The 15,962-nt window shown below is 60.1% G+C and overlaps 1 protein-coding gene across 2 annotated transcripts in view; it reads left to right on the top strand.

Annotated features, from left to right (window-relative positions):
* Tbcd (tubulin folding cofactor D) overlaps positions 1-15,962 on the top strand; it is a 129,240-nt gene that overhangs the window by 86,604 nt on the left and 26,674 nt on the right. For both annotated transcript variants that reach the window (XR_007107588.1, XM_047542920.1), the window contains exons 15-17: positions 1,149-1,206; positions 7,512-7,541; positions 10,911-10,996. Coding sequence is in view for 1 of the 2 variants with exons in the window: in XM_047542920.1 (XP_047398876.1) it covers positions 1,149-1,206; positions 7,512-7,541; positions 10,911-10,996 (174 nt within the window). In the remaining variant the exon portion in view is untranslated. The remainder of the gene's footprint in view (positions 1-1,148; positions 1,207-7,511; positions 7,542-10,910; positions 10,997-15,962) is intronic.

The raw sequence follows: 15,962 nt of genomic DNA, 5'->3' as shown, positions 1-15,962 counted from the left end.
CTTCTCTGTACCGGGTGGGGCTGAGCTGAGGACCTTGAGCACCAGCCACGGTGGGGTCTTCGTGTCTTTGCTGGGAGGTGGCGGTCCTTCCTTCGTAGATGGTGCCCACCTGGGGTCACCATGTGGTCTGGGTGTGTCTGTCAGCTTCCATGCCTGCGACAGAACGCTGAGGTCATTGTGCTCTGAGGATGGAGCTGGGTCCCTGCTTTGCTGCTGGGCTGGAACCAGGGCCTTGAGGGGCTAGGCAGGAGCCTACCGCTGGGCCAGTCCTGGCTCTCCGCTGCTTTGTCTGTGGCAGCCCAGGACATCCTGGCAGAGGAGCAGAGGTGGGCAACCTGAAGCAGTGGGAGGACGTGGCCAGGTCCCACTGCCCCCTTCCAGGGCCACCCACAATGGCCTAACTCCCTGCCTCGCCCACCTCACACAGACCCCACTGCCAGTACTGCCAGGGCTGGGACAGAGTCCTCCGCATGCAGGTGACTCCTCAGGACCTGCCCAGGCACCCTCTTCTGTTGCTCACTGACTGCAGGTCTTCTGTGAGGAAAGCTGTCCTTGCCTCTCTTATTTAGTTGTACCTGTGCATTTGGGGGTCATTTCTCTTGCCCCTGTTCTGGCTGCTCCCTCAGTGCGTTCTGTTCCAGCCCCATGGGCTGTGCTGGATTGCTCTGCGTGCCGAACCCCTGCCTGGTCATACCACTTCTGGTGTGCTGCTCCTTCCGCCAAGATGGTGCGTAGGGTCCAGGACAGCTGGCGCTTGCTGCTGCCAGGCCTACTGTGCTGCCCACTTGAGGCCCTGACCTGACTGGGTGATGATGGTCTCTGCCCTGGAACCTGAGGAGGTGTCCCAGGTGCAGGAGCCAGAGGGCGGCCATGCAGCTGTCTGCAGGGCCCGGGAGGGTGCCTCTGTGCAGCGTGGCGATGTGGGGAAGGGGGCCCGTCACGACCACGGCTGGGGCAGTCAGGAAGGCCAGCTGGTGAGGTGCTTCTCCGCAGCCTCCTGAGGGCTGCAGAGCAGACATGCAGCTCCAGACGTGTGGCTCCAGTGCTCTCTGGGCCCTCGTGGAGGCTCGCTGTGAGGTCCGGAGGGAGGCATGGGAGCGGGAAGGCCATGTGGCCCCGATTCCGCTCAGTCACCTCCCTCTCTGCAGGGCGCTGGTCATCTCCGCGGTGTTTGATCGGGACGTGAACTGCAGGAGAGCAGCCTCGGTGAGTGCCCTTGTTTTCAGGTGTTCCCTCCCCTGTGGCCCCGACACCCGGCCCCCGGCTGCCCTGCTGGGAGAGAGTGGGGCTGTGGCCCTGGGACGTCTCTTCACCTGGCCTTCTGAGAGGTCCCCCACTGGGGTGGGTGTCACTGTGCCGACATAGGCTGGGCTGGGGCAGTCCTGTGAGTTGGGCCTGCGGGGGTGGCAGGGCCCTCACCGGGGCCTCCCACCCCAGGAGGAGCTGTCTCACCCAGCTGCTCTGTGGGCCTGACTGCTCAGGCCGTGCAGCCAGCAGGGTTCTCGTGTTCTGAGCTCAGATGCCCAGTCCCCCATTTCCCGAGAACCCAGCTGCGTTTGGAGATGGCGTAGAGGAGGAGCTGCAGGAACCCCAAGAGCTTGCTGTGCCACCCGACTGCTCCTCTCCACGTGGGCTTGTCCGTGGCAAGGCCCCAGGCTCTCCAGAGGCTCCTGGGGCTGCTCGGGAGGACATCCTGCAGGACACCTGTACAGGGAGCCTGCTGGGCTGTCATCGGGGCCCTGTGGTTGCTGTTGGTGACGGGAACAGCTGGTGGTGGGCTGGGGGGAGCTGGGGATGGGAGGCCTGCAGAGGGTGCCCCGCAGGCTGGGGCGAGGGCTGTCACCTCTCCGGGCCGGGTCAGGAGCTGGAGTGAGGCTGCCGTGGGCGAGTGGAGGTGGAGCTCCCCACGGTGTGTACTAGGGTGTGGGTTCCGGCCTCAGCCCAGTTGAGGTGGTGAGAGACAGTCTCCTTCCCTGCTGTGGCTGCCAGCATGGGCTTCTCCGTCAGGGTGGGCAGCTAACTCCGGGGCCTTGCAGAGTGGCCACTGCTCTGGGGTCTGGGGCAGAGCAGTTGTGTGATGGAGCTGACCTCCAGGGCTCCAACCGCCCCGGCAGCGACGGTGAGAACCAGAGCGTGCAGGAGGCCTGCAAAGGCGGCACCTGGAACAGGCTCCTCGGGGCTTTTCCGCAGATTGGTGGAAGGGCACTTGTGGGGACGAGGACGAGGTGCCAGAGCAGGACTGCAGAGGGCTACTTCCTACCTGGCTGGGTCACGGGCAGACCTGGAACAGGGCATTCTTCCCGCCGAGAGGGAACGGGTCCTGCAGGGCCCCCACACCCTAGGAGACAGCTGGGCTGACGGTGTCTGTCACAGGGCCTCCAGCACGGAGCCCGGAGCCGGGGAGGAGGGGCAAGCTGGGGAAGGTGGTGAAGGAGGGTGGGGGAGTTGGGGAAGCCAGAGAAGCCCAGGCATGGGGCAGAGGTGGGGGGATGGGCAGCTAGGAAGATGGGCGCAGGGTAGTGGTAGGGCCACCCAGGGGACAGGTGCACTGGGGTTCCATGCAAAGCACTACTTGGCCCTGAACTGACAATGTTACCAAAATCTGCAACAAAGTTTCTTAAGCTGGGAGGGTTTACTTCTCTCCCATGTGAGAAGCCAGGCCGGGCAGCCCTGGCCTATAGGGCCCAGCACTATGGTCAGTCTCTTCCTGCTCTGCCTGTTCAGTGGCCTGTTCTCAAGGTCAGATAGGGGCATGAAGAAGAGTGGGTGCACTGGGCCACCCTGTGGCTTCCCAGCACTGCAGCACCACAGTTGGTGTGTCCGGGGTCCAGGTCCCTGCGGTGGGTGCAGGGCTGCTGCCTATTGGTGATGCAGCGGGCACTGCTGTGGGGTGCGCACAGTGGCCCTCAGAGAGGAGGCACTGCACACGTGTGGGACGTGAGGAGGGGGTCTGCAGAGAAGCAACCATACACACGCACTGGCGGATGGGGGAGGTGGGCCCAAGCCTGGGGCCCCCTGCTAGGCCCCTTCTGGCCTGTGGGCCCTGGTTTCTCACCCTTCCCTACAGGAGGTCTTGACTGGTCAACACGAGAAGCTGCCTGTGCCTCCCTAACCTGCTGCCCTTGTCTTCCGTGCCCAGCCCCATGGTGCTCATGAAGGAGCTGGGTGCGTTGGCCCAGGCCCTACTGTGGATGAAGCCAGCAAATTCCACTCTGCTCTGGGTTTAAAGTTGGCAGTGAGCTGTGTGTGGAGGCAGCCCTGCTATGTCCCCTTATGGAGGCGCACAGCAGGGTTGATTTTCAAGCTTCAACCAGCAAGTGCACCTAGGCCAGGCCCATGGCAGTCGCTAGTTCCAGCCATGCTGTTGTAACCTTACCTACCAGGCCCGGCCATGCCACTAGGTTGGCTGTAGAGTTGAGTTCCTCTGCAAACTGTTAGTCCAGTACTGTCCCTCACCTCCTGAGTAGGGAGGTGAGCAGTGTGTGGTCCTGATCTGCATCTCAGGGCTCTGTCCTCTAGTCATGGGGTCCCTCTCCTCCTGAGCATGGAGGTGATCAGTGTGTGGTTCTGTTCTTCATCTCAGGACCCTGTTTTGTAGTCAGGGGTCCCTCTCCTCCTGAGCATGGAGGTGAGCAGTGTGTGGTTCTGTTCTGCATCTCAGGGCTCTGTCCTCTAGTCATGGGGTCCCTCTCCTCCTGAGCAGGGAGGTGAGCAGTGTGTGGTTCTGTTCTTCATCTCAGGGCTCTGTCCTCTAGTCATGGGGTCCCTCTCCTCCTGAGCATGGAGGTGAGCAGTGTGTGGTCCTGCTCTGCATCTCAGGGCTCTGTCCTCTAGTCATGGGGTCCCTCTCCTCCTGAGTAGGGAGGTGATCAGTGTGTGGTTCTGTTCTTCATCTCAGGACCCTGTTTTGTAGTCAGGGGTCCCTCTCCTCCTGAGCATGGAGGTGAGCAGTGTGTGGTTCTGTTCTTCATCTCAGGGCTCTGTCCTCTAGTCATGGGATCCCTCTCCTCCTGAGCATGGAGGTGAGCAGTGTGTGGTTCTGTTCTTCATCTCAGGGCTCTGTCCTCTAGTCATGGGGTAGTCTCCTCCTAAGCAGGGAGGTGAGCAGTGTGTGGTCCTGCTCTGCATCTCAGGGCACTGTCCTCTAGTCATGGGGTCCCTCTCCTCCTGAGTAGGGAGGTGAGCAGTGTGTGGTCCTGCTCTGCATCTCAGGGCACTGTCCTCTAGTCATGGGGTCCCTCTCCTCCTGAGTAGGGAGGTGAGCAGTGTGTGGTCCTGCTCTGCATCTCAGTCTCTGTCCTCTAGTCATGGGGTCCCTCTCCTCTTGAGCATGGAGGTGAGCAGTGTGTGGTTCTGTTCTTCATCTCAGTCTCTGTCCTCTAGTCATGGGGTCCCTCTCCTCCTGAGCATGGAGGGTGAGCAGTGTGTGGTCCTGCTCTGCATCTCAGGGCTCTGTCCTCTAGTCATGGGGTCCCTCTCCTCCTGAGCATGGAGCTGAGCAGTGTGTGGTCCTGCTCTGCATCTCAGGGCTCTATCCTCTAGTCATGGGGTCCCTCTCCTCCTGAGCATGGAGGTGAGCATTGTGTGGTCCTGCTCTGCATCTCAGGGCCTTGTCCTCTAGTCATGGGGTCCCTCTCCTCCTGAGCATGGAGCTGAGCAGTGTGTGGTTCTGTTCTTCATCTCAGGGCTCTGTCCTCTAGTCATGGGGTCACTCTCCTCCTGAGCATGGAGGTGAGCAGTGTGTGGTTCTGTTCTTCATCTCAGGGCTCTGTCCTCTAGTCATGGGGTCCCTCTCCTCTTGAGCATGGAGGTGAGCAGTGTGTGGTTCTGTTCTTCATCTCAGTCTCTGTCCTCTAGTCATGGGGTCCCTCTCCTCCTGAGCATGGAGGTGAGCAGTGTGTGGTCCTGCTCTGCATCTCAGGGCTCTGTCCTCTAGTCATGGGGTCCCTCTCCTCCTGAGCATGGAGGTGAGCATTGTGTGGTTCTGTTCTTCATCTCAGGGCTCTGTCCTCTAGTCATGGGGTCCTTCTCCTCCTGAGCATGGAGGTGAGCCGTGTGTGGTTCTGTTCTTCATCTCAGGGCTCTGTCCTCTAGTCATGGGGTCCCTCTCCTCTTGAGCATGGAGGTGAGCAGTGTGTGGTTCTGTTCTTCATCTCAGTCTCTGTCCTCTAGTCATGGGGTCCCTCTCCTCCTGAGCATGGAGGTGAGCAGTGTGTGGTCCTGCTCTGCATCTCAGGGCACTGTCCTCTAGTCATGGGGTCCCTCTCCTCCTGAGCATGGAGGTGAGCAGTGTGTGGTCCTGCTCTGCATCTCAGGGCTCTGTCCTCTAGTCATGGGGTCCCTCTCCTCCTGAGCATGGAGCTGAGCAGTGTGTGGTTGTGTTCTGCATCTCAGGGCTCTGTCCTCTAGTCATGGGGTCCCTCTCCTCCTGAGCATGGAGGTGAGCATTGTGTGGTCCTGCTCTGCATCTCAGGGCCTTGTCCTCTAGTCATGGGGTCCCTCTCCTCCTGAGCAGGGAGGTGAGCAGTGTGTGGTTCTGTTCTGCATCTCAGGGCTCTGTCCTCCAGTCATGGGGTCCCTCTCCTCCTGAGCATGGAGGTGAGCAGTGTGTGGTTCTGTTCTTCATCTCAGGGCTCTGTCCTCTAGTCATGGGGTCCTTCTCCTCTTGAGCATGGAGGTGAGCAGTGTGTGGTTCTGTTCTTCATCTCAGTCTCTGTCCTCTAGTCATGGGGTCCCTCTCCTCCTGAGCATGGAGGTGAGCAGTGTGTGGTCCTGCTCTGCATCTCAGGGCACTGTCCTCTAGTCATGGGGTCCCTCTCCTCCTGAGCATGGAGGTGAGCAGTGTGTGGTTCTGTTCTTCATCTCAGGGCTCTGTCCTCTAGTCATGGGGTCCTTCTCCTCCTGAGCATGGAGGTGATCAGTGTGTGGTTCTGTTCTGCATCTCAGGCTCTGTCCTGAAGATGCTGCAACAAGCCACAGCCAGGCAAGGCTCAGGCTGTGAGCCCCTTGAACAGCCAGGGATGGGCTTCTGTGTGACATCGTGGTTTGTGTTTCCCGAGGGGCACACAGTGTCACCTGGTCAGTGCTGCTTGCTCAGAGCTGTTGTCCTTTTCTGACTGGACTGTGTGCTCTCACTCTTCAGTGACAGTTTTCACATGTTGCTGCACTTGTCCAACTGTGTGGACGGCACTCGTGGCTGTGTCCTGTGACTGCTTTTCTGTCCTCTCACAGCGTCCTCTGGGGCTTTTCTCTTGCCAGGTCTCGCTCATCAGGGTTTCTTCTGACTTCTGCATCCTCCACTTAGTCTTCAGTTTGTGGTTCCAAGGCGTGTGCTCTGTCCTTTGCCGTCAGCCATGTCTCCTGTCTGTCACTGCAAGATGTGCTGATTGCTGTTGGTGTGGTCAGCCTCCTCTTGGGGGCTGAGACCCTCCTCGCTTCAGGACTGGCTTACCACTTGTGACCTGGGCTTCTCCACTGAACCTTTCATCATTCGTACTTTTGAATGAGGTTCCCAGGGTGCTGAAGGTGTTGGAAATGTCACATTGGATGTCCGTCTGTTTGTCCTGCCTTTGACTGTCTGTGTTCTTTAAAGAACTTATTGAAAACCTTACAGAGTAGGCTGGAAGAGCCACGTGTGGCCCCCAGTTTGGAAGCTCTGTGAGCACCGCCGCTGGGCTCCCCAGCGTCACCATCTGAGACTGCCCCGAGCTGCCTGCCTGCCTCAGTTCCTGCCCTGTGGGCCTGGGGTTGAGGACCCTGGGGGTGCCCCCTTACCGGCTGTGTGCTCTGGCGGCCTCCGCCAGCATGGGCGTTCTCTTCAGGCGGGGTGTTGCTTCCGGCCTGCCCGCGGTTCCAGGCCTCCCGTGCCCTCTTGCTGCACCTGCTGCTGCAGGCCGTGTGGAAGTGCTGCTCCGGCTCTGCCTGGGGTCCACGTCTGTGCCTGTCTCCAGCTGACTGGCGAGAGTCTCAGGGCCTGCTGGTGACAGACAACTGAGGTGTCCTCACTGGGGACCTGGGAAGGGACCCGCCTGGAGGCATTTGACTTCGGGTTTATCTGGGACCTTCTCAGCTGCACGCTCTGCAGGACTCAGATGCCGCAGCCACGGTGACCACAGGTGGTGTTGGGCAGGTGCCCTCCAGGAGGCAGCCCTGAAATGCCAGTGGCCGATGGGCTGTGGCCACAGGATCTCCAGGGAGGTGCTTGGGGTGTTGGTGTTCATGTTGCAGGCCTGTTTGGCTCCTTCTGTGTTGACCTCTGGTCGTCAGCACGGGCTCTGACGTGAAGCTGTGTTTGCTGGGAAGGCCGCTCTCAGAACACATCTGACGCCTGAGTTATGGCTTTGAAGAGCCCCAGTACAGAAATAGTGACAAGCCACCATGGGGGCTGTTGACTAAGGGGGACTTGGCTCAGCAGTGGAGCCCTGGCACCTTCTCCGTGCCGGTCGAGGTGGACGTGGCTGTGCGGTGGGAGTGAGCCTTGCTCACCTGCTGCTTCTTCTTTCTGTCCACAGGCTGCCTTCCAGGAGAATGTGGGGAGACAGGTGAGACTGCTCCACATCTTCATTCCCGACACTTCCTGTGAGCTGGGAGGTGGGGACCTTGGGTGCCATGAACTCCCATCATTGGCTGTGGAAGAACCACCGCCGAGAGCTGAGGGCGGGCCCCTCCCCAGACCCCCTCCTGTCTCATTCGCCCCAAGCGCATCCGCAGGGGTGGGTGTGGTGTGCTCTGAGCACTCCGCAGGGTGGTCGGCGCCGCCGCGGGCGGCAGCTCAGCTTCACTTCCTGGGGTCCTCCAGCCACTGCCCGACTCGGTGCTCATGGCGTTGCAGCTGCTCTGGGGCTGCCTGGACTCTGCCCTCTGCCCTCTGCCCCGACCCTGACCCTGCCACAGGTCAGCCTCGTCAGGGAAGTGGGGTCTGGAGTGACTCACACCGTGAGACACGAGTGCTTTGGGGGTGTGAGCAGGCCTGTCAGGAGAGCGGGACAGACCTGAGTGGGAAGAGGGTCCCACGAGAAATCACCTGGGGTAGGTGGGTGGGCAGCGGCGTGTCGGTTCTGGGGCTGACCACAGCAGGTGCCCCAGGGTCGGTACGCTGCAGGTGGGGAGCCAGGCCCTGCACCGTGCTCTGTGCGCGGCGTGGGGAGTGGCCTCAGTCCAGAGGAAGAGTTCTGGGAAGGGAGAGGGCAGTGGACTTGGGAGACAGAAAGGCTGGGTGCCCCTTGGCAGGGACCTGCAGCAGGAAAGAGCAGGTGCTGAGGCAGCCGGAGCTGGCGCGGGGCTGGCCTCTGCAGGCCTGCGTGGCCTTGACTGGGGACCTTGTTAAGCTGGTTGCTAGAGGGGCAAGGGCTGCCTAGGCCTCCCTCCCTCCCCGGTCAGCCAGCAGACCTGCCTTGGCCCGCCCTCCCGGGGCAGCAGCGAGTGGCCCTGGGTGGGCAGATGGTGGCTGGCCCCACCTTCTGATCTCCTCTGGGCCTCCTGCTGTGGTCAGCACCTGAGGGCAGTGCTGGTCTACTTCGTGGCCCTCTTGACTCTCGGTGGTGCTGGCGTCTCTCCCTGGAGGTGGTGCCCTTGCCCAGTGGGGCTCAGACCTGAGTGGCTGCAGGGCCATGGAGTCCGAGGTACCATGACTGGGGCCAGATACTAGGGTCCCCTGCCAGAGGCCTGTGCGTGAGCTCCCTGGTCGTGCTGAGAGCCACGTCTTCCCCTGCACTGTCTGGCCACCTCTGATCCTGCAGGCTGAGGAGGAACGGCCCATGCACAGCCCCTGCCTCGCGTGTCCTGGCTGTGAGCGAGGCACTGGGCTGAGTCTGGACCTCCAGGTCACGTGGAGATCGAGGGATTCTTTGTGGGTGGCCTGGGCCGTGCAGGGGAGGTGCTTGTCTCCCTGGGGTGATGCCCCCTGCTGTCCTCTGTAGGCAGTGGGTTTGGTGAATGGGGCTGCAGCTGGGCAGCAGGGTATGAGGTATGGTGGGCAGCGTGGGGTGGACGTGGAGGTGCAGGATGCTCCTGGAGCTGTGGGAAGACTTGTGGGCAAGGTGTGCAGTGTAGTGCCAGGGCCAGGTGGCACCCTGAATCCTGATGGATGCCAACAGGCCCGGGAGGCAGTCAAAGCCACGCATCTTGGAGGCTATGCCCTCTTGGTGAGAGGATGTTTGGGCGTGGCTGAGGCTTTGCTAAATGGCAAGGGGGCCAGTGTGGGGACACTCAGGGCTGGAGCAGCCGGTTTAGTCCCTGGCGTGGAGTGAGGTTGTGGGAAGAGGCGGGTGCTGCTTCTCAACCACATCCCAGCCACCTGCTCTACCCCAGAATGGGCAGGGCCCTGTGGGAGGAGGTCTCTGCTCCTCGGCCCAGGGGTCCTGAGCAGGTTGTGCTGAACAGGCTCTGAGGAGGGAGGTGGTGCTTGCTGCCTGGTCATGGCCCTGTGCTGTGGCTCGCCACATGCCACGCCTGCTGCCCTGTGCAGGCGAGGAAGCCTGGAGAGGAGAGGACTTGCCTGGCAGGACAGGGACTTGACCCTCTGGCCTACTCTGTCCCCATTGCGTAAAGTGGGACTGCTGGGCAGTGCCCGTCCCTGTTTGTGTTGAGGCCTGGCCCTGGACCACTTGGGCACTGCCCTGGGCACTGCCAGTCACTGCTGTCCTCTGCAGAGTGAGCTGTGGCACTACCCCGGGCAGCGGCCTTCTTCCCTTCCAGTGGTGTGGAGCATGTACTGTGCAGACCCAGCACCTGGGCAGGAGGCCCCAGTGGTGCAGCAGCTCCAGCTCTTGGCCCAGCCTCAGGCGGAGTTTGCCAGGCTCGGGCGGATGGTCTCTCCTGCTGCCCTCTGGGCAGCTGGGCTGGGTTGTCGTTCAGGCGTGTTTGCCCAGTTCTCAGAGACATGGGTTTTGGTGAGCAGGTGCCAGGGAGCAGTGATGGTGAAAGGCATTGCAGGATCTTGGAGGTGGCCGCGTGACCAGGTGCACCTCCCTGTCCTGGCGTCCTTGGCATGCGGCTCCTCTGGAGCTTGAGTACCAGGGCTGCTGTTCTTGGGGTTGTTTCTACAAAGATAAAGAGCCTGTGTTCATAGTGACTCTCACACCTCAAATGGAGTTCTGAGTGTCCAATGCTGGCTGCATGTGTGTCCATGTGGTGTGTGTCCTGCTAGATGCCTGGGTACAGGTGGTGCTTAATGATGCTCTGCCTGGGGTGTACGTACTTGATGGCTGCTATTTTGGCTGTGCTTGCCTTGTGCCCCTCTGTGTGCAGGTCAGGTTGCCTGTTGGCCCAGGGTCTCCTAGGCACTGAGAAGGGAGCCCTGTGGGCCACCTGGCTGGCATGTGCTCTGAGGCCTCTTCGTTGCCCTCTGTGGTCGATAGCATAAAGCTGTCTGCATTCGGTCATGGCTTCAACATTTGTATTTTCTTAGAAAATTACTTGAGTCGTTTGCAGGTTTTCAGAAGTTTCCCCAGAGAGTTGTATCAGAGATACCCGCAGACCAGAGTGGGCTGTGGGGCTGGGGGAGGCACCCAGCTCCCCATCTCTGGCCTCAGGGCTTGTGCTGCCTTCCTTGCTGGGGTGGACTGGTGGTGGCTCCCTGGCTACTGCCCTGCCATTCTGAGGCCACATGAGGCACAGAGCTGGGCGTGCCTGCCTTGCCTCCGCTGCTGCCTGCGCTCAGGGTGGCTCAGCTGCACCAGCACCGGGGAGATCTGGTGTCTTTTTCAGGGAAAGGCCTTCGGCAGTATTTTGAATCCGAATGTGGTCACTTCTTGAGAGCCAGCCTGGGTGGAGGGTCAGGTGGCTGCAGCAGTTGGGTGGGCAGTGTGAGCGTGGGCACGCAGTCTGCGACCCGTCTCCACGGACGCGGGTCTGGTCCCGCCTGGAGGCCAGGTTGCCTTCACCTCTTCTTCCCAATCTCGCTTTCGTAGGGCACTTTCCCTCACGGGATCGATATCGTGACCACAGCTGACTACTTTGCAGTTGGGAACAGAGCGAATTGCTTCCTGATCATAAGGTGAGTCCTGAAGGCTGGTCTGAGAAGTGCGGCTCTTGCTGGTGTGGATGTGAGAGTGAGACTCCACTGCCTGCTCCTGTCCTGGGAGGTGGCCGACGGGCGGTCCTGGTGGCTTGGTGGTGCGGGAGCAGCTGCAGCCCTTGTGGGGTCCCAGGTGCCAGCTGCCTCTGGGCCCCTGCTCCTCTGGTAGGGGTTCCCACGCCCTGGAAGTGGCTGCTTTTGTTTCCATTTCGGTAAAAAAGTGCCTTGAAGCTGAGGTTACCTCTAGATTGCTGGTCCCATGAGTGAGGAAGAGGTCCTGGAGGGTCCTGGTCACAGACTGCACGTGCGGACACCTGAGTGACAGGCCGCTACTGATGTAAAGAACAGTGATTTTGTGGGCCGGGGATGCAGCTCAGTGGTAGAGTGCCTGCCTCACAAGCACAAGGCCCTGGGTTCAAACCCTAGCACTGCAAAAAAAAAAAAAAAAAAACAAAACCAAACCCCCCCCCCCCAAAAAAAAACCACTGATTTTGTGAAACAACTTATTTTCCTTAAATTAGGAGAAATGTGCTGGTATGTTTAAGAAAGTTCCCACCCCTTTACATCCCAAGGGGACCCAGACAGCTGCTGTTCCCGTGTGGAAGTGCGCTCCTTCCTGACCCTGTGGACTGCCCAGCTCTAACTGCTGGCCGCACTCGCACCCTCCGTCTCTCTGGTGCTCAGCATGTTCTCTTTCCTTTCTGGTCACCTGTGGAATGTGGAGCTGCTGCCCACTGTTCCCTGATTTTCTTGGGACGAGGAATGGGCTCTTAAGTCCAGCCCAGGCATGTGCTGCTGTTGCTAAGTTCCCACATGAGCCTACAGGTGACGGGAGCTGACGCCCGGAACTGCTTCCTGGAGCAGGGCCTCTGTGGGAGCACACCCAGGAGCAGGCTCCACCCACACCTGGGCACCTGGGGGTGCTGGGCCAGAATGCCCTCCCCAGCTGGGTCCTGCTGTCGCCCTGACCTGGGGTGAGGAAGGCAGATGGGCACTTGGCTCACACAGGTGTCCATCAGGAAGCGAGGCATGGGGCCTGCGCCCCGCAGGGAGGCCAGAGCCGCATACTGCAGGCAGGGGCTGGGCCTAGAGGGGATCCCTGGGGCAGAGGGCACTGTAGTGTGGGGAGGTGCAGGGCAGTGGGCGAGGGACATGGGTGGCAGAGAAAGTGCCTGTGGACGCTAGGGAAGGTGGGCACTTGGCTCTGGCGTGATGATGCGGGCCCTTGTGGCCGCAGTCTGGGGTCTTCTGCTTCCTGGAACAGAATTGGAGCTGACAAAAGACCCCTCAAGAGGGGCCTGTGGACACCTTGCAGTGCTGCTGTCCCCTCTGGTCAGCACCACTGATACACCTCAGGGGTGCGTGGCCAGCTGTGCACTCTGACCTGTGCTCAGAGGGCCTTTGTCCTCTCCTGTTAACAGTGGTGACATGTCTCAGCTGTGCATGGTCAGTCTGTGTGAAAATCTGTCACCGCAGACCAGGCATTAAAGCCTGTGTCCCCTGCCCCCAGCCGGGTGGCCTTGCCCTGCTTCCTCATGCAGAGGGGCGGCTGCAGAGCACTGCACACGTGGCCGGCTTGTCTCCGCGCTTGCCTGGGCCTCTCCTTGGTCGCTCAGGCAGTTCACTGAGGTGAGGCTGGCAGCTGCTCCCTTTCTTTCTTTTGAGGCATGTTCCCTTGGGAGGGCACGTGTGGTCGGCCTGTGCACACACCTGGTTTGGTCTGTTGCAGGTGAAGCTGCAGCTGGGCTCCCTGGAACCTGTCTGGGAGAAGTGCCTAGGAGCAGGGTCTGGACCCAGGCTCTGCAAGGAGCCCTCCACGGGGTCTGCTCTGGGAACCTCGCCGTGTTCCTGCAGCAGTGGCTGAGGGTTTGGGGCTGCCTCTCAGCACCCGTGTGGCCAGCCTTGGGATGTGTGAGAGCAGCTCTGTGATTTGTTTTCCTAATGACCTCTCCTTGCAGGCGTTAACAGTCTTCTGTCCATTATTTATTGGGTTAGCTGCTTTCTTCTGTGGAACTTGAAGATTTTTCATGTATTCTAGGCACAATTCCTCTCAGAAACTGGTGATATTTTCTCCTAGTCTGTGGTGTCTTCAGTATTCTGTACATTTTAATGTCATAGCCTTTTTAAAAAAACAAAACTTGCTGGGTGTGGCAGTGCACACCTATAATTCCAGTTACTTGGGAGACTGAGGCAGGAGAGTCACAAGTTCAAAGCCAGCCTCAGCAAAAGTGAGGCACTAAGCAGCTCAGTGAGACCCTGTCTCTAAGTAAAATACAAAATAGGGCTGGGGACGTGGCTCAGTGTTCAAGTGCCCCTGAGCTCAATTCCTGATACCCCCAAAACAAAAACAAAAACAAAAAAACCAATCCAACTGACTTTATTTTTGCAGTTCCTTCAGCATGTGTGGTTTGTGTCTAGTGAGACCTGCAGTGTTACATGTGCATGCAGGCGCGAGGGTCTTGGCGGGTGAGGATGCTGCAACACTGCTGCTTGCTGGGGTGGCCTGCCTGCGGTACCCCTGCCTTTCTTATGTGTGTGGACCACAGTGAACTCTGCCTGCCTCTCGGCCTTTGCTTCCTGCTCTGGCTGTTCAGCTCTGAGTTCACAAGGATCCAGCTGGTTCTCCTCGCCCTGACTGAGGGACTCGGGTGCCTGCGTGTCTGTGAGCACAGCTGGGTGTCGGAATGCTGCTGCTTGCCTGCAGCCGAGTCATGGCTTGGGCTGGGCTGTCTCCTGCTCTGCCTTTGTGAGTTTCCTTGACTTAGGCATCGCAACCTGGAGCAGCTTCACACCTCGTCCTGGTTTGTTTTCAGTCGCCTGCCTTCCAGGTTCGCGTGGATCAAGGTGGCCTCCTTCTGTCCCTTCTGTCCCTTGACTCCCTAATGACACCTGCCCCTGCTCCAGACCTGCCATGGCCACGCCCCCTTGCTCCCTTGCTAGCCCCACCTGATTAGACCAGGTTCACCACTTGCACATCCCTGAGAGGCCACATGTGCCTTGTTCTGCTTGGCCTCTCCACCCGTAACCTTGTCCTGGATGCCCGAAGTAGCCTCTGCCTACTCCACCGCAGGCCCAACCCTGCCGCGTGACCCTACTGCCCCCAGGACTGTCTGAGCCACCTCCTGCCCGACCCCATCCACCTGCATGTGCCCACTGCCTTGTCCCACCTGTGTCTCCACCTCATCCTCCTCCACGTGTTCTTCCTCCTGCTCTGTCAATGGTGTCCCCACCTCTTCATCCCACACCTCCTCCTCCTGTGTCCTCACCTCCTCCTCGCCTGTGTCCTCACCTCCTCCTCCTATGTCCTCACCTCCTCCCCCACACCTGTGTCCTCACCTCCTCCTCACCTGTGTCCTCACCTCCTCCCCCACACCTGTGTCCTCACTTCCTCCTCCTTTGTCCTCACCTCCTCCCCCACACCTGTGTCCTCACCTCCTCCTCCTGTGTCCTCACCTCCTCCTCACCTCTGTCCTCACCTCCTCCTCACCTGTGTCCTCACCTCCTCCCCCACACCTGTGTCCTCACCTCCTCCTCCTTTGTCCTCACCTCCTCCCCCACACCTGTGTCCTCACCTCCTCCTCGCCTGTGTCCTCACCTCCTCCCCCACACCTGTGTCCTCACCTCCTCCTCCTGTGTCCTCACCTCCTCCTCCTTTGTCCTCACCTCCTCCCCCACACCTGTGTTCTCACCTCCTCCTCACCTGTGTCCTCACCTCCTCCCCCACACCTGTGTCCTCACCTCCTCCTCCTGTGTCCTCACCTCCTCCTCCTTTGTCCTCACCTCCTCCCCCACACCTGTGTCCTCACCTCCTCCTCACCTGTGTCCTCACCTCCTCCCCCACACCTGTGTCCTCACCTCCTCCTCCTGTGTCCTCACCTCCTCCCCCACACCTGTGTCCTCACCTCCTCCTCGCCTGTGTCCTCACCTCCTCCCCCACACCTGTGTCCTCACCTCCTCCCCCACACCTGTGTCCTCACCTCCTCCTCCTGTGTCCTCACCTCCTCCTCCTGTGTCCTCACCTCCTCCTCGCCTGTGTCCTCACCTCCTTCTTGCCTGTGTCCTCACCTCCTCCCCCACACCTGTGTCCTCACCTCCTCCCCACCTGTGTCCTCACCTCCTCCCCCACACCTGTGTCCCTGCCCCTCTTTAGCATCTGCAGCACTCTTGGTTCTACTGGACTCCTAGATGCAGGGGCCTTGGTCAGAGGCCTCACTGGCAGGTGCGGTGCTGGTACTAGAACCGGGCCACCTGGCGTCCATCTGCTTCTTCTGAGAGGTGATGGTCACCAGTCTGCCTCTGGAATGTGTGTAGGTCCAGGTGTGTCTGCCCTGTCCTGCATGCCTGTGGCCTCCCGCAGCACAGGGACAGCCCGTGTGACCGTCACCTCTTCTCGCAGTCCCACTGGGGGTCTTGGAGCTGTCCGTGCCCTTCGCGTGGGCAGGTTGGTGAGCCAGGGCAGCCTGGGTGCTCTGTTCAGCAGGGAGGTGAGGTGCTGGCTGAGTCTTACCTGTGACCAGCAGCCTGTCCGGTCACATCTGGTCCACGTCTGCAGGAGCTGGCAAGGCGTGGCTCTGTAGGCCCACGGCCAGCGGGCCCGTCTTGTCCTTTGGTTGGGAGCAGTGTTTGCGCAGTGGGAACCACATCTGAAACCGTTGCTAGAGTCGAGCGCGAGCCAGAGGCTGTTGACGTCCCCACGTTCCCCGCCCCTGGACCCTGGGGTGGCGCCCAGATGGCTCTGGTGCCTGAGTGAGAGCTGCCCTCGGCCCTCAGGGCCTTGACTTGCAGGCACGTGCGCTCGGTTGTTTCGCAGGCATCTTTGGTGACGCCACCTGCAGATCTCTTCTCTGTTTCTTGTTTGTCTTGACTTTATTTTTGGTGTGCTTTTCCTGGAAGTAGTTTTTCTCGGGGTTCTCTTGGTATTACTTCCTTCCTTTCTCCTCCTCTG

This window comes from Sciurus carolinensis, chromosome 3, assembly GCF_902686445.1.
Source record: "Sciurus carolinensis chromosome 3, mSciCar1.2, whole genome shotgun sequence".
Taxonomy (NCBI): Eukaryota; Metazoa; Chordata; class Mammalia; order Rodentia; family Sciuridae; genus Sciurus; species Sciurus carolinensis.
This window is presented reverse-complemented; position numbering and strand designations above follow the sequence as displayed.